This window comes from Podarcis bocagei (genome assembly GCF_964188305.1).
Source record: "Podarcis bocagei genome assembly, chromosome: 7".
In the NCBI taxonomy this organism is placed as follows: domain Eukaryota; kingdom Metazoa; phylum Chordata; class Lepidosauria; order Squamata; family Lacertidae; genus Podarcis; species Podarcis bocagei.
The window spans coordinates 89750553-89775358 of record NC_138132.1 but is presented as its reverse complement, the minus strand read 5'-3'; the positions used below and the strand labels follow the sequence as shown (position 1 = coordinate 89775358).

The window sequence follows — 24806 nt, the reverse complement described above, 5'->3', positions numbered from 1 at the left end:
CCCACAGCGCCACCCGCGTCCCAACATGGTGAGATGTAAATAAAAGAAAGAAATAGAAACAGAGAAACATTACCCGTGTTGAAGGGAAAGTAAAGGGGGGAGGGAGAAAACCCCAAAACTGTACACTTTACAAAGCTGTTATTGTACTTCACCAGATCTTAACCTATCACAGTATTTGTAAGAATGGATTCCAAATATCATTGCATTTGTCCATGGCAAGTCTGCATTTATATGCAAGTTGTTCACATGTTGCAAGTTTGTATAAGTCTTCAATCCAGTTATAGAAGGGAGCCACATTTTTATTTTTCCAATTTATCAATATCAGTCTTTTTGCCATGGTCAGGGCATGGAGAGTCCTCTTGTATTGTCCTTTTGTAAGGTTCCATGTGCTGGGCATATAATTCAAAAGGATATATTGCTCTGTAAATGTAAGGTTGTTCCATACAGTTCTGTTGATAGTTTCAGTTACCTTCTGCCAAAAATCTTTCAATATAGGACAATGAAAAAACATATTTTAGAGAAGCATCATCCCTATCTCATCTCCAACAGTTAGATACCTTAGATCAGTGTTTCCCAACCGGTGTTCCGCGGCACACTAGTGTGCCGTGAGACACCGGCTGGTGTGCCGTGGGAGGGAGGCGGGCGAGAGGCGGCGGCGAGAGGCGGCGGCGGCGAGGATCCGCGTCGAGCCGGGGCGGCTCCGCGGTGGTGGTGCCGAGCGGCGGGGCAGCGCGCGCAAAAGGGAGGAGCGCGAGACAGCGGAGGAGGAGGAGGCCGGCATGTCCGGGCAGCAGCAGCAACAGCAGCAGCAGCAACTCCCGGCGACGGCTCCTCCTCCGCCCGCTATCGCAGCCGCCGCCGCCTCAGCTGCCGCCGCCGCCTCAGCTGCCCTCGCTCTGCTGCCTCCTCCCACCCCGGCAAGGGGGAGGGAAAAAACGTTCACTTCTGTGCGTCCCTCCCGGCGTGACGCTGCGCGCTGACGTCACGGGGCGGGGCTTTAATGGTGGTGTGCCGCGAGATTTTTTTCCGGTAAGCAGGTGTGCCGTTGCCCAAAAACGTTTGGGAAACACTGCCTTAGATGGCCTTTTCTAATACAAACGTAATGGGGTCCAGTATTTTCCAAATGTTATTTTTTCTTGTATGAACCTCAATTTAAGGTCCAGGGACACCCTTGTTTAAACAATTTCTCACTATGTGGTCAAAATTGAGATCTCTAATTCTTTCTTATATTCCTCCCTCAATACCTGTATGTCAAATTGGTTTGCTAGTAACAAAGATTTATATACAGTATGTTTTTTTGTTGCGTAAGAATTAATCAACTTCAATATCTCTGGGGTCTCTGAGGCTGTAAATGCTGCTGGTCCATAGATGATGGTTAGCAAGTGTTTTTTCTGGATATATTGCCATTGAGCATTTGTAGGTAATTTGTATTTGTCTCTTAAAACTGAATATGTATAAAATTCATCCTCTTTGTTTATCAGCTGGTCTAACGTTAATATACACGAATTTATCTACCCCTTCCATACGACCATTTCTTTCCCTATTTTTAAGGGTGGGTTTCCCCACAAAGTCATTTTGCTGTGAGAGAAAAGGTACAATTTATATTTTTGGGACATGTGGTCCATATTGTTCGAACTGATGTTATTGTTTCAATAGCATCTTGAGTATTAATGTGTTTGAGACCCAAGTGCCGCCCATCTTTCTAGCAGAGCTACATAGGAATATTCCAAAGTAGCCCAATTTGGACAGTTGTTTTCAGTTGTGGGTCCCCAGAATTGTGTACCTGACAATAAATACATTTGGTGATATAATTCTAAGTCTGGGATCCCAAATCCTCCTCCTTTTATTGGTATTTGTGTTTTTTGCATAGATATTCTTGGAACTGAAGAGTCCCAAAGGCATTTTCTAAACAAAGATTTAATTTTGTGAAAGTATTTGCTCAGTATATGAACTGGAATTCCTCTTAAGATATAAACTAGGCTAGGTACAGTGGTACCTCGGGTTACATACACTTCAGGTTACAGACTCTGCTAACCCAGAAATATTACCTCAGGTTAAGAGCTTTACTTCAGGATGAGAACAGAAATCGTGCTCCAGCGGCACGGCAGCAGTGGCAGGCCCCATTAGCTAAAGTGGTCTTCAGGTTAAGAACAGTTTCAGGTTAAGAACGGACCTCCAGAACGAATTAAGTACTTAACCCGATGTACCACTGTATTATGTTCATTTTAAGAGCAATGACTTTTCTTCACACGGTCAGGTTCAATGACTCCCATCTGTTGATGTCTATTGATACCTCATGATATATTCTGTTGATGTTTAATGATGCTAATTTAGATAAGTCTTGCTGTATTAATATGCCTTGATATTTAATGTTGTCTATGCAAATATGAAATTGGCATTGTTTAAACGGTTGAACCAAAAAGTTATTTCCCATTACCATCAACTCTGATTTGGACCAGTTTATAGTATATCCAGAGATATTGCCAAAGCATCTATATTTTGCATTAATATTGGAACAGTACTGTGAGGTTTCGTGATAAACAGAAGAATATCATCTTCAAACATTACCAATTTGTATTCAAGTGAGTTTTGAATTACACCAAAGATTTCCTTATGCTGTCTAATAATAATATATGCCAGGGGCTCCAAGCAAAGGCAAAAGTGGGCAGCCTTGCCTGGTACCTCCAGATAATGCGAAAGGTGCAGACATTATGATGTTTGTCTTAACTTTAGGTGTAGGGGAGCAATATAATATGTTTATCCATTTTATAAAGTCAAATAGAAAACCATTTTTTGTAGTACTTTTTCCATATATTGTCTGTGGACCTTATCAAAAGCTTTTTCCGCATCTAAAGATAGTATAGCTAAATCTTCACTATTTCTGTTTAAATTTATCAAAGCCACTACCAGCCTGATGTTATCTGCAGCTTGTCTCATCTTTATAAACCCTGTTTGGTAATTTTTAATAATAGTTGGTATTACTCCTTGGAGTCTATTTGTCAATATCACTGTTAATATTTTTGTATCAATGTTTATCAAACAAATTGGGAGCTAGTTGGCAGATTGTGTGAGGTCCTTGCTGGGCTTTGGAATAACAGTAATATAAGCCTGGTTGAATAGTGTTAAGCCGATTCCTTCTCTAAATATCTTATCATATAACTGATATAATCTAGGTGACAGGAGATCAATATATTTTTTATACCATTCCACTGGAAAACCCTCTAACCTAGGTGCTTTACCAACTGCCATATTTCAGATTGTTTCCCTAATCTCAACTTCTGATATTGGAGACATCAATAGTTGTTTTCATGTGTTTTCTTGTCCCGGTAGTTTAAAAAAAAATTAAAAATTCCATAACCTCTTACGGTTTACTATACAGGTCCGAATAGAATTTTAGGAGCTGGTTGTTAATCACAGTTGGAGATGTATGCACCTCACCTAATTCACCGGTAATTGTAATTTGAATCAATTGTCCATTGCAAACCATAACAACTATAGTGGATTCTGATTAGCATATGTCCGGTAGAGACTTAAACCCAGCTTCTGGGTCATCCTATCAATAGCTACACAACCGGGAGTGAGTTGCCAGGTGTGGTAGGAATGGCAGCCCTTTCATGCCTGGTCCTGTTTGTTTGCCTGGCGAATGAAGCCTAGTCATGGCAAGTATCTGTTCCTGGTGCCCTTTTCTCCCTTGCACAAGGAGAACTTAAGAACATAGGAAGAACCTGCTAGTCCAGCAACCTGTTCTCACAGTGGCTGACCAGATGTTTGTGGGAAACTAGCAAGCGGGACTCCAGGACAAGATCACTCTCTCCTCCTGTGGTTTTCAGCAACTGGTATTTAAAAACATTGCTGCCTCAACTGTGGAGGCAGAGCATAGCCATGTGGCTAGTAGCCACCGACAGCCTAATCACTGGGGCCGGGAGCACTATGGGCTTGCATTTGCCAGATTCAGCAACCTAGTCATAGCAGGTGCTGGGGAGGTACTGCGCTCCAAGGGGAGCTGCTGATAATCTAGTAGAGGTCCAGAGGAGACAGACTGAAATAGTCCCTGCTTCTTCCTGGTCCTCTGATGAGCGATGGCTTCTTGCTCCTCCCAAGTTGAGTCTTCTGCCCTGAAGACCCCTGCTACTAAAACTGTATGCCAGCCTAATGATGTTGGGCTTCCTGCCTGGTCCACCGTTGCCATTGTACCTGAGGTGCAGGGGGTGATGGGGGAGAATTGGGGATCAAGGCAGGGCTCAGGATGGGGTCTCTAGAGAGGCATCTCTGAGATGGTTAAGCTAGCACAGGGGGCACAGCTCAGAGCACATGATACATACATGACACATACAGCTATCCTCATTCCCACCCTTGGATGAAAGCCTCAAACTCATGGCTCAGGAAATCCCAGAGCTTTTATTAAAGAATTCAGTGCATGACTTCTGCATCAGCTCAGGGTACAGGTTGCCTCTGATCCCTTGAACTTCTTATATGGGATGTCATAGAACAACACTTGTCAAACAAAGAACGATTTCTAGGGTTATTCAAATAGGGGTACCTTTTATTTTTTGCAATGTAGGTTATGGTAATCAGCATAGTGGGTTAAAGCAAATGTGAGAGGTTATTGAAATGGTGCAACTTGCATTTGAGGCTCAAATTTTGAGGACCGGCCTCTCCAGATGCTTTTATCATAGCTGGTAGGAGGCATGGGGCACATAATTGATTCAGCACACATTTAAAAGTGAAGCTACCTACTTTTGCACCTTCAAGAACAATAAGCAAGCGGAAACACCAAAAGCCTCCAAAATTTACTGTTCTCTGAATCTGGAAAGTCGGTTCTTCTCCTGCCAAGTAATGTCTACAAAATGCATACAATGGGGTTAAGTGTGCCTAGAAATGCATACAAAAATGTATTCACTAATATAAAAATGCATTATATTTGGGAGAATTGCTTTGCAAAAATGTGTATATTAGGCAAGAATGCATTAAGACAAAATTGCATTTAATATGCTGCTGAATTTTCATGAGGACTTTTGTTTTGTTTTGTTTTGTTTTGTTTTAAAAAACAGACATTGGTGCTAAAAAGCAGAGAACTGATTTTAAGAGAGAAAGTGAAATTGGCAGATATGGCCCTCCCGACAGGATATGTTGCTGTTCCTATCTGGTACTCAGTGGTAGAGTCCATTCCCTCTGTATCATTCAGAAACTCCATCACTTTTTGCCCATCCAAACAATTCACCTAACTTTATCCACTGTGGCCTTTCAGTCCCTCCACTCGTGAGTTCCAACAGATCAGAGCCCTAAGCGAAAATCCATCTTGGCTTGTGGACCACCTGAAGACTGGCTACTTTAAGCTGATTGCGTTTATCTGAGCGAAGCAGTAATTGCTGGTGCAGCGTCTGTGGGGATCTATCTGTGTCCCATGATGTGATGTCACTGTGCTCTGAAAGAATCAATCCTGGTGGCCTCATTTGGGAGGCTGTCCAGCCTTGGGCACTGGGAGTCAATAGTGCCCTTGCATCTGTGACTTCTATGCTCATTCTTCAGCCACCCGAGACCTGATAGAGCCCCAGACTGGCTGCAGATCCCCTGAACTCAGTTTGGAGTATTTCCTGGGACGTTTCAAGTGTGAGTAGTACAATATTTATTCAACTTTTGTAGTCCTGTCAGGTGCTGGAATTGTTCAGAAAAGGGAGATGTAGGCAGCCTGCATTAACACTGAGCTCTGTGGTTTCTCCTAGTTTAGGATTTTCATTCGACAAAAAAGGAAAGTGGGATATCAAAGAGGCAAAAAGCTCTCATGGGTGCTTTAATCAACTAACAGCTTGACCTTGTGCATGTTTAACCAAAGAAAAGGCCTATTGACTTCAGTGATACTTACTCCATAGTAAGCCTATTTGGGATATTGCAACTTATCTTTTCAGTCTTGCAGTGTGGTGGGACTACTTGTAAAGTCACTGCAATAGGCTGATTAAAAAACTCAGGTGATTAATCAACTAAAATTTTGTCAGTTGGCTGGCAGCAGTCATAATAAATATTTAAATAAGTATTTATATTCCTTAATCAGCTGCAATGCAACAATATTTTCTCTTAGTTGTTGGTCAGGGTGTTGCAGTAATGAAATGAATGGATTCCAGCTCTTCGTTTGCAGCGGGTGGAAGCCCTGAATGGGTGTTGGCTGCTGGTTCAGTCTCAAAGTGACTTTGGAGGGGATTGATTTTCCTGCCATGAGCAATCACCCTTTCATTTTCAGGCACCCATGAAGGGCAATCAGGGCACATGAAATAATTAGCAAACTAATATGCATTCGTGATTTTTTATTTTTATTTTTTTTTTAAAAAAAAGACTCAGATACTCTGCAGGTGCTATACAGGGAAAGATGCCACAGAATAGAAATTCGACACTATGGCTTAAGCTGAGCCTTGGAAGAAACGCTCTTTGTGGAAGAATATGATGCTGTTCAATGATTCTGCCTTAATAAGTAGACTGTGTGACCTACATCTCACAAGCAGCAGATGAGGTGATAAACTTGTGTGTGCCTGGGCCACTTTAGATTGCAGGTGGCAGCTGGTTGAATGATCCTCCATAACTCCCCCCCGCCCCCCGTAAAACTAGACACAAAGGGGAAGGGTGCTAGCTTAGATTTCCCAGTGCCATTCATGTTTTCTAGGTTCAGGGCATTCAGAAAAGAAGTATGGGGGAGTGTCATTCAGTCACATGAGTCCCCACCTCTATTTGCCTCCTTGTTCGATTATTTATTCATTTTATTTATATCCTGCCCTTCCTCCGAAAGGAGCCCAGGATGGTAAACCGCAAGCGAAAACACTATAAAAACATCTTTACAACAATTCCAGCACAGAAGCAGACCTCAACTTTTAAATGTGTTGAAGGAAGGTCTTCAGCAGGCAATTAAAAGACAGCCTGGGAGGTTGTGCCTGCCTAACATTCCAGGGGAGCGGATTTGAAAGGGCAGGGGCCACTACACAAAAGGCCTGGTTCCTACACTGTGTGGAACAGGCCTCCTGATAAGAAAGCACCTGCAAGAGGCCCTCACCTCAGCTGGGTATATAAGGAGGGATCTTTCTGGTTATCCTGGTCCCAAGCCTTGGCATCTCCAGGCAGGGCTGGGAGAGACTGCTACCTGAAACCTTGGAGAGCTGGTGCCTGTGACCATTGTAGACAATGCTAAGCTAGGTGGTCTGGGGCAGTAAAAGGCAGCTTCCTATGATGGGGTTCCTATACGTGGCAAATGTTAATGGGTGTTGATGGCTGGCCAGGTATCTGGAGTGAGTGTGCCAGTGGGTTCCCCAGTGCTTTGGGCATGGGTCTGCCTTTACTGGGGCTCTTTGAAAGGCCCAAGAGTCGGCATGCCTTGGGCGACTTGATTGAGTTTGAGACTAGGCAGAGAGGAAGGCGCCTGCATTCCCTCACATCCCTTTGTCTAGTTGGTGAGCATCACTCCTGAAGGTAAAGGATGCACTTGTGCCAATTCCGTAGGCCTCTGCTTAGTTCGCCTTCCCTGGCAAAATGGAGTTCACTAGCATGAAGAAGCTGTTAGGGTAAGCCTTAAAATGATGGTGAGGCAGAGCCCCTTGCTAACACTTACATTGGTGGTGACTAACCACTGGCTTGCATGATCAGGCTGATGCCATTTTTAGAAGTGCAAAACACCATCAGCACATCAGCAATCACTCAATTCTCCATCTTCTCTTATTTATTGGCCAGTTACCCGCTGGATCAGAAATTTCTGTTTTCTTCTCCCCCGCTGGGTTTCACAGGTAAAAGGTTAACAGCCAATGCTGCGTGGAGGAGATTTGATTACCTATTTACTATTTATGAATTTACTGCTCTTTACTACTATTTACTGCTCACATGCCCAAATGGCTTCTAAGCGGTTTGCAAGTGTAAAATCAATTACAAAATCCATCAATTATTAAAAGGCACACACAATAAGACAATTCTATGAGAGCATTTTAAAAAATTGTAATTAAAATATACAAAAAAACCAGAAGCTAGTTAAAAAGCATAACAATTTAAACAGTTAAACAATTGTGGAAAACTTAACTGTGAAGCAACCTTACCAATCCACCCTGCAACAGCTATGGAGAACTAGTTGAGTAGTCCCAGGTTCCAGAATTGCTGTAAGGGGGGGTGGCTTTGTCCCTGTCTCCCCTCCCCACCAAATAATATTTTTGATTTATTTATTTCAGCAACTTCTGCTGCCCGTAACACCATAGTTTATAAGCTTTGTGTTATAAAGTTATGTTGATATTGATATATGTTCCAGTTTTGTTATTGCTGTTATAGTGAAATTGATATTGAGACAGTGGGTTTTGTTTGGGCTGCCATACGTCTGGAATTTCCTGGACATAGCTGGGATTCGTCTGTCAGAAATTGTGTCTGGGTGGAATTTTTTGGAACTCGGTTAAAATGTCCGGCAGCCCATATTGGCATATAGGAAGTGTTGATTTTTTGGCGAATTTCCTGAAAAAAAAATAGGTTAAAAACTCTCTTTTTTTGACTTATTGCCCCCCCCCCGCCCTGCCCCAACCAGCTCAGCAACTTTGCAACAACTTTTGTGTCTGGATTTTCACTTTTTGAAATATGGCAACCCTTGTTTTGTGATTTATTGTTCTCATTGTTATTGTAAGCCGCTTTGGGCATCATTTTTTGTAGAAAGGCAGCATACAGATAAAATGGAGGTGGTGGGGCATGATGGTGCTAATGTCATACAGGACTCTAATTTGCCTACTGCACTGAGGCTTAGCAAAATCTGATATAGAGATCTGGATAAAAGGACATCCATTTTTTTAAAGAGACAGGATTGCTCTGTTAGGAAGTTCCTTACAGGAGAAGGAGGAAGAAAGACAGGGTGAAAATGTGCCAGCTTGACTACACTGTGTTGATGACACTGCCTTTGTTTTCATGGATGGCTAAGACAGGGATGTGGAGGAGCTCTCTCTTACGTTGTGTAGGTCCTGAGTTGATGAGAAATCACAATAAAAATGATTTTCTTACAAAACCAAACCCAGAAGACTTTAATTGTTCCTTGTACTCTTTGTACTCTAAGCATCCCTTGATTGGCCACGATGGAGGATGAAGATGCAATGAGCGAGAGAGGCCTCAGCACCTCCAGGATGCGATATGATGATGAAGATGGTAAGTTGACTCCACGTGTCACAGTTTGATCTGTCTGCCTTCCATTGTGGCCACTAGCGAAGGCTTGCACCCTTGTACACTCCCTTTTTATGGGGCAACGCATGAAGAAAATACAGTCATACCTTGGATATCAAACAGAATCCATTCTGGAAGTCCCTTTGACTTCCAAAACCAAAGCACGGCTTTTGATTAGCTTCAGGAAGCTCCTGCAGCCAATTGGAAGCCGCAGAAGCCCTGTTCAGCTTCCAAAAATTGTTCACAAACCGGAACACTCACTTCCACGTTTGTGGCGTTTGGGAGCTAAAACGTTCGAGAACTAAGATGTTCGAAAACCAAGGTACGACTGTATTGTCCTTGCATGTTTTCCCTGTTCAGCTTCTATTATTATTATTATTATTATTATTATTATTATTATTATTATTATTATTATTATTAATAATAATAATAATAATAATAATTCGCTTGTTAAAATGACCCAAAGTGACTTACAAGCACACCAGAAATACTAAACTAATCATAATAAACACAATCAACAAAAACCTTTATGGGCACAAAGCTCAGAAAATCTGAGCATCAGAAGAGCCTACAGGGTCATTGGCATATCCAGTCCAGCATCCTGTTCTCAAATTGGCCAACAATACGCCTGTGGGAAACCTGCAAGCAGGACTGAAGTACAACGGCACTTTCCCCTCCAATGGTTTCCCGCAAGTGGGATTCAGAAACATTGCTTCCTCTAGCTGCAGAGGCAAAGCAGAACCATCAGATGGGCAGGGTACAATTACAGACCCTCCAAGCATCCCATTTTATGGGGCATCTGAACATCAGCATGAAGAAAATATTGCCCTTGCATGTTTTCCCTGTTCAGCTTCTATTATTATTATTATTATTATTATTATTATTATTTATTAATTAATTAATTAACTTGTTGAAATGACATACAGTAGTACCTTGGTTCCCAAACTTAATCTGTTCCGGAAGTCTGTTCCAAAACCAAAGCGTTCTAAAACCAAGGCATGCTTTCCCATAGAAAGTAATGCAAAACGGATTAATCCGTTCCAGACTTTTAAAAACAACCCCTAAAACAGCAATTTAACATGAATTTTACTATCTAACGAGACCACTGATCCATAAAATGAAAGCAATAATCAATGTACTGCGCTATAAAATAAATAAGACAGTATTGTAAATGATAAAAATTAAAATTATTGTTTTTTCTTAGGTGCACTGATGATAGTCATTGTTTGTATGGGGGGCTTGTATCCATTTCTGCAGTCACACAATCAATCAGTAGCTGAACTGGGTTCCACACAGTCACAAAAACAAGTCACAAAAAATAAAGTCACAAGCCACAGTCACAAGTCAGTCCCATAAAACAAAGAACAAGTCGCAGTCCAAAAAAATTGAAAAAGCCACACAAACAAAAACGCAAAAAATAGCAAAAACAAAAGCTCCAAATATCACCTCTGTGTTGCCTGGGTTCTCAGGACTCAACAGGAAGGCTCTTATTTTCTTTTTCTTTTACAAACAACAAATGGAAGACACTTGACAGGACGCAGAACATGTTCATCTTCCAAGGCAAAGTTCACAAACCAGAACACCCACTTCTGGGTTTGCAGCGTTCTATTTCCAAGTTGTTCATAAACTAAACTGTTCTAAAAACAAGGTACCACTGTAATAAAACTTTAAACTTTTTTTAAAAAAAAACCTTCCCCGTACAGGGCTGCCTTGAGATTTTTTCTAATGGTGGTATTTCGGGGGTCACATCACTCCATACCCTCCAACAGAGCCAGGGACAGAACGAAAGAGAGCCCAAGAAATTTGTTGGGAATGATGTTGGAGCTTTGCCCGGTGGACCTTTCTCTTTCGTCCCCTTCTGATCCTCCCTCCCTTGCACTCTCTCTTCGCCTCTGTCTCTTCCTCTTCCTAGCAGATTACCATTCCATCTACATTGGGGTGCCAGTGCCACGTGGCTACAGGAGAAAGAGGCGCAGGAGGAGATCGTCGTCCAGTCGGGACAAGAATGGCGACAGTGAGAGGCATTATGAGCGCCAGGACCGCTCAGACACAGACGACGGGGGCAGGATCAGCTATGAGAATGGAAACGACAGTGCCAGCAGGACTAGTGAGTAGGGAAAGGGGGAGACATAAGGCTAAGAATTCCTTAGGATCATCATGATTATCTCAGCATCACTGCTCTCAGCATACATGGTACCGTAAACACAGTATTGGCTCCAGGTTTTGGAGGAGGTGTGCCCGTCCTGCAGCAGGTCCTGGGGGCTCTTGTCGCTGGGTCCCCAGCAAATGCCCAACCATGCCAACCCTTGCTGCCAACCCTGCCTAAGTGAAAGACCAGTTGCTGCCTCTGGGAGCCCTCAAGCTAAATTTTAACAGCGGAGAGGGAGGGCAAGCGATCACAATTCCTTGCAGTCTGCATGAAAAAGGAACAATGCCTGATTTCCACACAGCTCATCATGCATTATATGGGGAGTGAGGTAGACGCTGCAGAATCAGAAAGAAGTTGAAAACACATCTCTACAAGAACTAAATTGGTGGCTCTGCATATGCAAACAGATCTCTCTTGCCAAGATCATCCAGCCCCACTCCCAACCTGCACTTGAGGGTGGGTTTTTCCCCCTGCAGATTAATGTTTGCAAGACAGATCGCATTATGCTACCAAAAAAAGGAAGTTTGCATGCTCTCTTTGACTAAGGAACCAGCAGAGCCCTAGCTAGGTGATCTTGCGCCCCTAGCAGAACTGTCCAGATTGTGCCCCCTGGCCACTGACAAAGTAGCTCTTCTTTCCACCTCTCCTCCAAATCCCACCCCACCCCATTCATTTCACCCTCTATTTAAAACTTTTTCTTACGAGGCAATAATCAATATTCTTATTTACGGACATATTTTTAGCCAATTTTGCACCCCCCTCTCACCTGTGCCCCTGGCAGGGGCCCACCTTGCCACCCCCTAGCTATGGCCCTGGGAGCCAGAACTCCACTGCTGCTTGAAAGCTTAAAATTAAAATGGAGAGAGAGATGCTTGGGATAAAGTGTCTGTTTGCTGTGGGAAGCACAGAAGTGAAGAGAACACACACACACAGTTTACCATTTTAATATCCTCCATTGCGAATGGCAGAGTCTGCAGACTTTGCTTTGGAGGCCAACATGGAATTGTTCACTCCCGTCTATTCCATGCAGCCTAGTCTGTAAGCTCCTTAGGAAAGCTTAGCATTTTGCATACCAAAATAGTTGTCTGCTTTCCATGGTGCACTCAGTAAGGAACTTTGCTTGGGTTTTACAAAATCATTAGCACAATGTCCGTCATTAGGGTGGGCAGGGGCGGCCAGAGGCCAAGAAGTTGCAAGGATCCCCGGAGGGGGAGACCAGTGTGCCTCTTTGTTCTGCACACAGAGACACACGGCACTACCCATCTCAACTCTCTGGTGAGGCCCTTCTCCATGGCTAGCTCAGCCACTCATGTTTGGGGCAAAGGCCAATATTTGCCCCCTATCTCGCACTGTGAAATCCCCAACACAGTGGCGTAGCATGGGGGGTGCAGGGGGGGCCGGCCGCACTGGGCGCAACATCTGGGGGTTAGGGTTAGGGGGTGCAAATCCAGGGGTTAGGGGGCGCAAATTACTTGCCTTGCCCCGGGTGCTGACAACCCACGCTACGCCACTGCCCCAACAGAACGCTGTATGATGTTTTCATAGGAGTGAAGTAATGATGGGTATTCATTAAGGGGCAAAGGTTAAACCAATCACCTGGTCTTGTTGTCCTCTTGCGTTAGATAACTGCTTTTTACTGTTTTTACTGTTGTAAATCCAAGATATTGGCTCAGCTCTGCCTCCACAATTGGAGGCGGCGATGCCTCTGTATACCAGTTACTGGAACCCACAGGAGGGAAGAGGGCTCTTGTTCTTAGATCCTGTTTGTGGGTTCTCCTTTGGGGTTTCTGGTTGGCCACTGTGAGAACAGAGTGCTGGACTAGATGGACAATTGGCCTCATCCAGCGGGTTCTGATTCCCTGAGGCTGATGCTTTACCTATTTTGTTTGTCGGAATTAACGAAAGGACAAGCTATTGGTTTCTACTAAGGATTGCGATCCAAATCTTAAGTTCCTGTAATTTCAGGCGCAGCTCCCGCCATAGTGGTTAGAATTGGATTGAAATTGTTGATATCATAATCTATGGTGTGATCACACTTGGAATACTGTGTACATTTCTGGTTGCCTCACCGTAAAAGGGACATGGTGGAGCTGGAATAGGTTCAGAAAAGACTGATCAAAATGATCAAGAGGAAGGAGCAACATTACAGTATTTGGGGCTGTTTGATTGAGGGAGAAGAGAATAAGGGGACATGATAGAAGGGCATTAAGATATGGATTCCATGTGGAAAGTGGACAGAGAGGTATTTTTCTTCCTCTCCAATTATATTAGAATTTGTGGGTATCCAGTGAAAATGAATGCCGGAAGATTCAGGACTGATAAAAGAAAGTGCTTCTTGACACAACACATAGTTAAACGATGGAAATGTCTCCCACTAGGGTCAGTGGGATGGCTACCAACAGAGATGGCTGTAATAGAGGATTAGATAAATTCATGCAGGAGAGGGATATTGATGGCTATGTTTTCCTGCACTGTTGGAGAAAGTTCTTGTTGGCATCCGTCTGTCTCAAGCATAGCAGCCAACTCCTAGGGGCCATGGGGGATTCAGCCCCCACAATAAAATATCTGAGGGGACCGGCCCCCCACAAAGTTGATGGGCATTCCCATTCAAATGGTGTGTGCGCACTGCGTCATGCAATCAATTATGCAGGGCTGGGTTTGCCTGGGCCCCCACAATATTTTATTCAAGTTGGCACCCCTGGTCTCAAGAGACAATGGAGTACACTTCCAGGGGTGAAAAACCGCTGTGTTAGCCGCATCAAAGTGACCTCCCCGGGGCACAAACCTGGGCAGTGTGTATAGATAGAGGTCCTGGGCTGCCCAAACAACAGGATCCCTTCTCAATCTCACTAATATGGTCCAAAGGGAAGCATAGCAGTACATTTGGCACCAGCTTGGCTGCCGGAGTTGCCAGAAGGAGGCGTACAAGGTGCCATCCAACTGCCTTTGCGACTCCATTCCACATTTGTGTAGAGTTTACTCCTTAGCCTTTTCTTTTCCTGAAGATATCCTGCAAGGTTTAGGATCGGAGTTTTCCTTTTCCTTAGATGGGCTACCTCCCCAGGTGGATGAGTCCCATCTCCCCTCACTTCCCTCTACAGCACATGCAGAAACCGCCTTTTTGAATGTTGGACCCATTCTTGGCCTCGTCCACTCAATCCGCCGGAGTCTGTCTCCACATGCAGGGCAAGTCCCTAACTCACTGAGGGTTTCAGACCAATCTGCTCCCCTCACCTGCTTAGCTGGCCAGCCTAGGCTGTTCCCGGGTGTGGCTGCTGTCACATGCAGACAGCTTCTAGAGCCACAGGTGAAAACTGAGTGCAGGGTGGAGACCAAAGGTGGACAAACTACCCTAGAAGGAGCATGATGTGTCCCCTAACACCTTTGAATATCACCGGTGGGAAACCAAGGGGGGGAGGGGAGTGCTGTTGTGCTCAAACCCTACTTTTAGGCTTCCTGCTGAGTCACCTTGTGGGCCACTGGGGACAGGATGGTGGACTAGATAGGCTCCCTTTGCCTCTCTTCTCGCGTTCTTTACTTCCTGTTTTCTCCGCAATGCCTGAAGAGGAGCACAGAGAGAGCTTGCACATCTCACTGAAGATGTTGCAGAGCAGCACAGAGATGGAGAAGCACAAGGCATTGGAGCTTTCCACACTCTCTGCCTCTGGTAATGTAGTAACCAATCCCTCCTACAGCTCCCATCAGCTTGTTGGCTGGGAGGACACCAGGTTAGTGAAGGCTGGCCCAAGCCATGCTGAAGAGAAGCAATTTCTCACATATGTGAAACAAATAGGCCAGCTGATTCAGCCAATTTTAAATTTCCCAGATCGACGGGCATATCAGAATAAAATTACCGTATTTTTTGCTCTATAAGACTCACTTTTTCCCTCCTAAAAAGTAAGGGGAAATGTGTGTGCGTCTTATGGAGCGAATGCAGGCTACGCAGCTATCCCAGAAGCCAGAACAGCAAGAGAGTTCGCTGCTTTTGCTGCGCAGCGATCCCTCTTGTTGTTCTGGCTTCTGAGATTCAGAATTCCCCTCCCCCCTTGTTTTCCTCCTCCAAAAACTAGGTGCGTCTTATGGTCTGGTGTGTCTTATAGAGCGAAAAATACGGTATTTTATCAAAGCACCTGTTTTTCTTGTGGCATTGTCAAAGGCGCTTCCTCAGAATAGTTTGCAGCAGGCGTTGTCATGTTTAACATTTCTGGCTGCGAAGGGATTACATATACTTTTAAAAGGTCCTGTTGTTTTCCATCTTCTCTGTCTACCTCACTCCTCTCACTACCCCCCCCCCGTCACCAACAGGCCCACCTCTTCTGAGGCATCGCGTTTATTTGGTAAGTTCACGTCATGAGAGCTGAGGGCAAAGGAAAGGGCTTCCTATGCCCTGTAATCTGCTCAGTAAGCTGTGGAGTTTAACTAAACAGGGTGGATAAAATAAGTCTGAGGGTCTTGTTTTTTGCTGCTGCTGCATTTTGGTTGGGTTTTTTTGGGTGGGGGGGAGGGTTGTGTGTAGTGCTGTGAATATTTCTTCAGCCAGGAAAAAAATGGGGGACAGATTCCAAACATTTCCAGGTAGGAAATCATTTCACATATTTTCAATATCTTGGGGTCTGGAAAGCCCTTTGGCTTTCACTAGAGAGTTTTTGGTAGTCTGCCTTGTGGTCTTGTTGAAGGTTTTGTTTCGATCTAAGGGACACCTGCGTAGGAGTCTTGATTTGCCTTTTCATCTCTTTACAGCCCAAGGGGAGGTTGGGTACTGTATCTGACACTCCCAAAGGAACAAATTTGGATTGTGGATGGCAACCCCAAGGGGCTGTGGCGCAACCAAATTCTTTCCCCTTAGACAGGTGTCTAAATGTAAGATGAAAGAGCATTTTGGAAACTGTGGTGGCTGAAATGGTGCACTGTCCACTCAGAGGAGAGGCACCGAAAAGAATGTGATAGACAGCAACTCCATGTAAAGCTACATGGATGCCTAAGCAAGTGTTGTGCATAAAGGTCAGAGGTAAAAGGACTGGTGTTTTAAATCATCATATCTATTCATACTGTGATTTCAGGTGTGCATTTCTTGCCTTTGGCATTTGGATTTGCTGCTGTCTTTTCTTCCCCTCTATCTGATAGCCCCCATATGTTCTTCTTCAAAAGAGTCTAGGAATCTTTTTTTTTTAAAAAAAAAAGAAGAAGTGCAAAAATTCTGTGTCTAGTTTGATTTGAAGCAAATGAAACCAGGTATCTGTCTTTATGAGTGATGGAAAGCAGTTATACTGCTAGAACATGTCATCAGCTGTTAATGAGGAGGGAGATTGAAATATTTTGTGTCTATATCCTCTCTTGTGGTTTAGCTAGAGCTGAAATTTTTTGATTCTATGGTACAATTTGCTGTGCAGCCTTCATCTGCCATACATATCTGTTTCTTCTTATGCAAAGATTTATGTGATATAATTAGCTAGTCCTGAGGGGTAGCTAATACATTTGGGTCTGATATTTAGTAGGCAGAAGCCTGTTTTATCAGATGCATGAAGCTGGCAGAAAAGGTAGTGGCTATATAAATGCATGAGCTGAGATACAGGGTAAGGAAAAGCAAGTAAAAAATAAATAAACTGTGATCTGATACTAGAGGTATGAGACATGTAAGCCATGCATGTGTGCTGGAACTTCAAAATACCTAAGAAGCAGTTCTGATAACATCAAATGAAGGACAACTGGGGGGGTGGGGTTGTAGTGTGAGCCTTGTACATTTGCACCATGAAATAGAGTGTTACTGAATTCCAGGACCAAAGCATCTCCCTCCCAAATTCCCCTGGCATCATTTGTGTTGAAGTATCAAAGGCCCTCAGAGTCTCCCAGTAGACCAGATTGCTTTCTGCATGCTCTCTTTCTTTCAACCAGCCTTCCCTAACATAAAGTCTAAATAAACATAGCAGTTACAAGATCTCTCCATTTGCAGAAGCAATGGTAATGCATACAACCTTCCTATAACTTCCATCCTCCCCAAAATATGCATCCAAATCACTGTGGGGTCTGTATCTGAGACTGAGGTACTGCTTGCTGCTCATATAGGCTGGCCTTCACCAAAGCGAGGTTTAACGTTTTTCCCTCCAATGTCCTGAGACATAGATTCTCAAAGGGACAAGCCTCCGCCATGTGCGAATGTGATAGGGAGACGCCGGAGTCGCTTCAGCACATTATGTTCACTTGCCCCTTGTTCAGTGTGCCACGGGCAAATTTGTTGGGATCAATCATACAGAAGCTAGAGGGTACCCCACCAAAATTCCACCTTGCCCAATTCCTGCAGGATAAGGATATCCATACGACCCTGAAAGTGGCTAGGTTTCTGGTCGCTGTCCTTACCCAAAAGCGCTGCCAAGGAGCACTACAAGCTAATTAAGGCGCAGTATGTCATTCCATCTTACAGTATTTTATTGTTATAGTGATGTTTTAGCGGCTGTTTTTCCCCACGTGCACAAGCTGTTATTTATGTCTTGTTTTTATCTGTATGGGCCTATGGCCGTAATAAATATCTAATCTAATCTTGCTGCTCATACCAGTGACAGGCTGTCTTGGGGCGTGAATACCCGTGTGCCACTCCAACAAATATACGGTATCTTCTTAATCATGCAAGAGAGTACAGTGGTACCTCGGGTTAAGAACTTAATTCATTCTGGAGGTCTGTTCTTAACCTGAAGTTGTTCTTAACCTGAAGCACCACTTTAGCTAATGGGGTCTCCTGCTGCCGCTACACGATTTCTGTTCTCAATCCTGAAGCAAAGTTCTTAACCCAAGGTAATATTTCTGGGTTAGCGGAGTCTGTAACCTGAAGCGTATGTAACCCGAGGTACCACTGTAGCTGTAAAGCAGGGGTGACTACTAGCTCCTAGCCCTCTGGGACAATTTCACTGGCCCACAGAGCCCCCACCAGTTTTTCTGGCAATGGCAATATGAGGAGAAATATTGAAAAACACCACAGTGCTGAGGTGAGCAAATCACCCCCTCCTCATTCCTCAGATTGAACACCTGATGAGCAGGAAGGGGGGGGACACCTCCACGGATCAGCAGAGGAGTGAGAGGGGGGTCTGTGTGTAGGTATCTGCCTCTGTGTGTACATGTCCCGTGTACATGTGAGAGTGCACATGAGAGATTGTGGCCCCCAGAGAAGAATGTAACCCTTAGGCCCCAAAATACTAGCCCCCGCTGCCTTAAATATGTGAGCATCTGAGGCACTTTTGAAATATAATGTCTTTAGATATAAGCATAATCAATGTTTAAGGTGTTTTTTTTAACCCACCAATCCATAGTTGTTCTATTGAATCACAGCTTCAAAAGATTTAACCTGCTTCTTCTGGAATCCTCCTTTTAAGATGGAAGACACCCCCCATCGCCCAACTGGAGCAATCAAAAATGGATTGTGTTTTGCAGACCTTCTGGTTCCATCAGTGATAGAGTTTAAAGCTTCTCCCTCCCCCCCCCCCCCGTCTTCCAGGTGTGTTTTATACTTGGCAAACACAGCTAGGCTTCAGTGCCTTTGTTGGTTTGACTGCAAAGAAAGAAAGGTCTTGTAGGTGAATGAGCACTAAGAATTTGCCCTGGCTGTTCTGTTTCCTGCCCTCCGCAGCTGCTCTCTCCGCTTTCGCAAATGACTCTTTGTCTGCACCAGTGACCCCAATCGGAAACCCAACACAAGCAGGTTTAGAGAGAGGAAAGACCTGTAAAACGACCCTAAGAGCATCCATTCACACAATATTGAATGATGGAGTTTCCTCCAGGCGGATAGAATGCCTCGTGGATCCCAGCAAAAGCTGAATGCAGCCGAGGTTACGTGTTGCCCATAGACAGATCGGCTTAGGCCTTAAGCTGGGGAAATGGGAAAGGAAAGGAAAAAAAACCTTATTTTCTATTTAAATGTCCTCCTTTGTTTTCTGTTTGTTTCTGTGACTGGTAGTTTTGCTGTGATGTTTTTTAATTATTATTTTGGGTTTTGTTTTTCTAATGCAGTAGCGCACAGTTGAAATGAACAAGCAGCTAATATGCCAGTTAACTGGTTAAGCTTCTGGAGCTGATACAAAGTGGGGGGCACCCTTCATTTTTTCCTTTTTTTAAAAGCAGACACATAGAATTGTAGAGTTGGAAGGGACTAGTGACTCTGTTCTTCCTCCAGAGTCAGAAACAGTAACCCTTTGAAAGCCAGTTGCTGGGGAACATTAGCAGGAAATGTTCCTGCCCTCATGCGCTCCTGCTCTGTGGCTCCCAGGGGGCCACTGTGGGAAGCCAGATGGGGGAGCAGAGCTGTCCTTAGGATCTTAATCCCCTCCCATCCCCACAGCCTCGTTGTTTTAGTATTTAATAATAGCTGCTTATTGTGCACCCTTTGGCACCATGGAAACATGATTTCTAAATTTTAAATAAATGAATAAGGAAATGAATAAATGAATAAGAAATCAATTGTACAGGGAGATAATTTTGCAAATCCAAGAATCTCTCATTCCCAGGAAAGATCTGCTGGTCTCCTGGGATATCTTAATGAACCATTAAAAAGGGAAAACTTTTTTATTATTATTTGCTTGTGCTGTGCCAGAAACATTCAGATTGATTGACTGATCACTTTTATATCCAGCCTTTTCTCTCTCTTCCTTTCTCTTTCTCTTTCTCTTTCTCTTTCTCTTTCTCTCACCTCAAGAAAGCATTACTTTAAATGAGAACACCTTAATCAAAAATGAATGTGCCACCAAACATTTGACATGGACATTTGCATGGCTGTTCTCCATGAGCCAGTCATGTGGCTCTCCTTTGGAAGGGAATCCAATAAGTAAAATTCTGCACAGGAAGGTTTGGAGGAAGTCTTGGATGCAAAGAATCAGAATCGCAATTCTCCATAAGTGATTATTGTCACATACTCTAAAATGGGATACACGTTTTAAAAATGTGCAGAATGCAGCTGCAACAGATTTGAGGGGAACAGTATAGTATAGACAGATCATATAATCCCTATCTGGTATGAACTGTTCTGGCTGCCAATTCAATACTGAAATCAATTCAATGGGTTTTCCTTTCCATGGAAAGCCCTGAACAGTTTAGGAGCCAGATTCTTGAAGGAGCCCCTCCACTTATATATGCCGGCTTGGGCCTCACATTCTGCAGGAGAGATCCTTCTCAAGTGGGATGGGGCTCCTCTGTGACGGTGCCCTGGTAGTCCCACTCCTTTCTCCCAGGGGAAACTGCTCTTTAGCGCTCAGTCAGAACAAACAGCCATTCGAGTTTGGGCAGGACTGGTGTTTGCTCTGATTTAGAGATAAAGAGCAGGTTTTCCCTGGGAAAGGGGCAGCATCAAGGGAAAACGACTCAGCCCCGTGCTTTCTAGACATGGGACAAACAGAATTGTGGGTGAGCCCTTAGTTGGTTAAAGTGCCATTGGTAGGTTAATTTCAGCACCACTCCTCTAGTTTGGGAATATATGTTTCTTAAAGGAGCTTCACTCCATACAGCGTTCCACACATTTTCTGCTATTGGGAACTTTAAGTCCTGCACCAAAACCTCTTGCCAGCATGCCTGTGGAACAGATGGTAATCTTTTCACTGTTTTTATTCACTGTGGGCTCATCCACACTTCTGCTTTCCCGTGCCTAGAGAGGTTTTCCACTTGTCTCATGCTTTCTAGTCATGGATTCAAATGGTTTTCTGTTTGCTCCACTCCTTTCCCTGGGAAAACCTGCTCTTTACTGCTGACTTGGATCAAACATCAGTCTGTGGAAAACACAGTGGACATTTGCACCGATTCGAGGATGAAGTGGGAAAGCAGCAGTACAAGTGGAAGTGTGGGCAAGCCCTGTGATGCTGCTATAGGCCAAATGCAGCCTTCCAAGCCTCTCTGTCCAGCTCATTGGACTATCCCCAAACCATCCGCCCTCCACAACCTTATCCCTGCTCCTCAGGCCACGCCCCTCACCTGCCCTGCTTCACATCCTTCTTGAGTGTTTTTGCCTGGATAGAACTCTAATAATTCCTCTTTGTTTCCTGAATAGCAAGTGTGTGTGCAAACTAGTCTACTGTACGGAGGTAACAAGTGGGCGTGATCATCCCACACTCTCCCCCAAACACTACCACACACGCAGGCACCCTCTCCTCTGATGATCCATGCAGATTGAATGAGCACGGGGCTGTATCCCCCTCTTTCTGCTCATCAAATGTTCAATCTGATGAGTGACTAGGAGATGATTTGTTACCCAAAGCAACACGTGTCTTCTTCAAATTATCCCCCCACCCCACCCCCACCGTTTGCCACCGTCATCAAAATTGGTGATGGCAAAAAATTAGGCCCCCTAGCTTGTAAACCCCTGAACTAGATGAACTTTGAAGTTGCTTCCGGCTCTGTGATTCTATGATAATCAGTTTGATGAATCAATTGCTTTTTCCTTAAATATATTATCAGCACTTCTTTTTTTTAAGTCATCAGTTCTAATACAAGAACTCACAAAAGCTAAAAATTTCAGGCATTCCCTTTTCTTGCAGTGTAATACTGGCATACAGAATTGGATGGTTTGATTCATATTCACACTTATATTATACAGGTTTAATTTATCTAAACATTTATGATTAATGACTATAGTCTCTCCCCCCCCCCCCGATTGGCATCCCTGCTCATAACTCATAAGAGCATAAGAAGAGCTTCCTGGATCAGGCCAATGGCCCATCACTTCCAGCATCCTGTTCTGGACTAACCAGATGTGGCCAACCAGATGCCTCTTATGGGGAGCCAGTAAACAGGATCCGTGCTCAAGTGCATTCTCCCTTCCTGTGGTTTCCAGCAATTGATGCCTCCGACTGTGGAGGCACAGCATAACTGTTATGGCTAGTAGCTATCAATACCCCTCCTCTCCATGAATGTGTCTAATCTTCTTCTATAGCCATCCAAGTTGGTGGCCATCACTGCCTCCTGTGGGAGTTCCATAGTTTGAGTATTACAGGCAATTTCAGGTACTATTGGGAAAGTGCACATCCCAAGAGGTTTCCATTCAGGACCCCTTGCCATATCGCTGGAGATGCCAAGGTATAACTCCTCAACTGCTTGCACTCCCAGAGTTTTGCCCCACCAGCCTCTGCATTATTGCAGAATTGCTTGCATAATCTGGGGCAGCCACTTGAGACTGCCATGCGCGCCACCGCCCATGTGAAGCAGACAGGCTCTCCAACTTTAAAAACTATGTGGGACCTTTTCATGTCCTTTTACTGTATTTTTTGTTTCTATGGAAGCCGCCCAGAGTGGCTGGGGAAACCCAGCCAGATGGGCGGGGTACAAATAAATTATTATTATTATTATTATTATTATTATTATTATTATTATTATTATTATTATTATTACTACAGTGATAGCATTTGTAGTGACATTTCCAGATCATTGGCAAGCTGTGAACTGAGCAAACTCAGACCCAGAATTGTTGCTCCATTGGAAGGAAGCTGCCTTATAAGGCAGACCTTTGATTCACCTAGCTTGGCATCATCAACACGGCTTCTAAGGACTGCTCCCAGCTCTACTGAGAGATGCTGCTGATTGAACCTGCGACCTTTGCATGCCAGGCGGGTGCCACAAGCAACTCTGCTCCTAACACCGAGCTTTGGGTTGTTTTGCTAACACCAACATCTTAATGCCAAAGACCCTTTGTCCCACCTTGGGTGCTTTTGTGATGGAAGCCCTAAACCAGAAATAAATTTGCCAAGGCTTTGAAGTCCACTAAGCACTTGACGATATCACCTTCTTTCCAGTAGTTTGGCTTCAAGGTTCTTAGCAAGTAAATCAGGCTAATCTATAGTAATAGCGAACATCCTATTCTTTTGGGGCCATTGTGATTCTTTTGGCAGAAAACAGGAACATTCTCCAGGAGGGAAAGCAAGTGGCATTTAGTACACATTTGCCGCATTAAGATTTCATCTTATGACCACACACACATATATATACATATATACACATTGAAACACAAAAATGCTCACTGTTTGTACCCAGTGTGAAAGAACAAGCTGGAGGATTTTGAGCACAGACATCTTTATAATCAGATTAACTTCTAACACGTTAAAGCTAACTTTATTTTAAGCAGATAGTGCTCACCTGAGATCCACCACATGGCACCAAGGCACTCAGGCATGATCAGGCCACTTCCTGGTGAAGTTTGGACTGTGCGCAGCACACCCACCTTGCCGTGATGGGGAACTGAGTCAGTTGGCCTGCCCCTGGAGACTTATGTTAGATCTCTGAATATTCGGGGCGGGGCAGGGGTGTTCCAGAGAGACTCTGTTTCGCTGTGGGGAGGGGAGGAGAGCTATTGACCCACTCTCTCCTGAGAGTCCACCTGTATTGCATCCTCGATGAGCAATCCAGTAGAGTTGTTCCAGGTGGTCCAAAGGCTAGCCATAGCAGAAGTGATGGGTGACCTTCTGGAGCACTCAGCACCAGTTTGCATGGCACTCAGCGGATTAAAAAGTTGCTCAGCTCCATAGTGCAGTGCAAATCTTGCAAATTCAGTCAAGGTTCCAGTACTGTGCCTACCTATATTTTATGGGGTCTGTTTCAGTATATATAGCCTGGTTGTGCCAAGAAGACACCTGCAATGATGTAACCAGCTTTCTCACTTGATCCTTGTCCATCCTGCCTGGTGAAACCCAGTCTGAGCAGGTTGACCAGGTGGGTCCAGGGTGTGGTGATCGGCACCCACTGCAATGGAACAGCACCTGCTTCCCTTAAAAAGGCAGTAATGCACCCACTCCTGAAAAAGCCCCCCCCCCCAGACCCTGGGGTTTGTAACAACTACTGCCCAGTCACGAGAGCAGCTGGGGGTGTGGGGGAATGAGCTTTGGAGAAACAATCCACATCATCTTTGCTTGTCTGTGGGACAACTCATGGTTTGCTGAAGAAACTTGTGGGTAATGGGTGCGTTAGCCTCCCACTTGAAATGCTGGTGATGTTAGAACTCAAGCCTGTCTTCCAACATCAATATTCACAGTTCCTTTATTTTCTGAATTTGTTTTTATGCCCATGCACACATGCAGTCTATGAACACACACTAGCTAATGGGATAAGGCCGTCCTGCCTGCTGCCTTGCATGCCGCCAAAGATCTAAAAACCATGTGAGCGTGGAGATTTAGAAGAAAATCTGCCAAGCTTGTTCTCCGCAAGCAGCGCTGAGTGGGGCAGTCGAGCAGCCAGGCGCTTCCTTCACCCTTCCAGTTCCTTCACAGGGAGGCCAATTGCACACCACGCATTTAAAGCACAAAGAGTCCTGGGAACTGCACTTCAACCCTCACAGGTCTACCTGTTTTGCATGCGTTTGTCATTTAAATTTACTCATTATTTTAATTTGTGTGCTGCTTTTCCATATAGGTATGCTCGAAGCAACTCACAACAACAAAAAATACAACCAATACAGTACTTCATTAGAAGAACAAACGAATACTAAATCATTTTGAAACGCAACATGACAGTGCAACAAATATTTTTTTTTATAATCATATTTATT

General features: G+C 44.2%; 1 protein-coding gene across 3 annotated transcripts in view; it reads left to right on the top strand.

The window, feature by feature from the left end:
- The first annotated feature begins 5539 nt into the window (after positions 1-5539).
- Positions 5540-24806, top strand: part of SLC4A5 (solute carrier family 4 member 5) — an 84237-nt gene continuing 64970 nt past the window's right edge. The window contains exons 1-3 of one of the 3 annotated variants that reach the window (XM_081200918.1): positions 5540-5610; positions 9053-9141; positions 11069-11263. In XM_081200918.1, the coding sequence (XP_081057044.1) occupies positions 9072-9141; positions 11069-11263 (265 nt within the window). In that variant the 5' untranslated portion in view covers positions 5540-5610; positions 9053-9071. Of the gene's footprint in view, positions 5611-9052; positions 9142-11068; positions 11264-15604; positions 15643-15731; positions 15881-24806 lie in introns of those variants that run through there. The other 2 variants (XM_081200920.1, XM_081200919.1) reach the window with 2 other exon arrangements.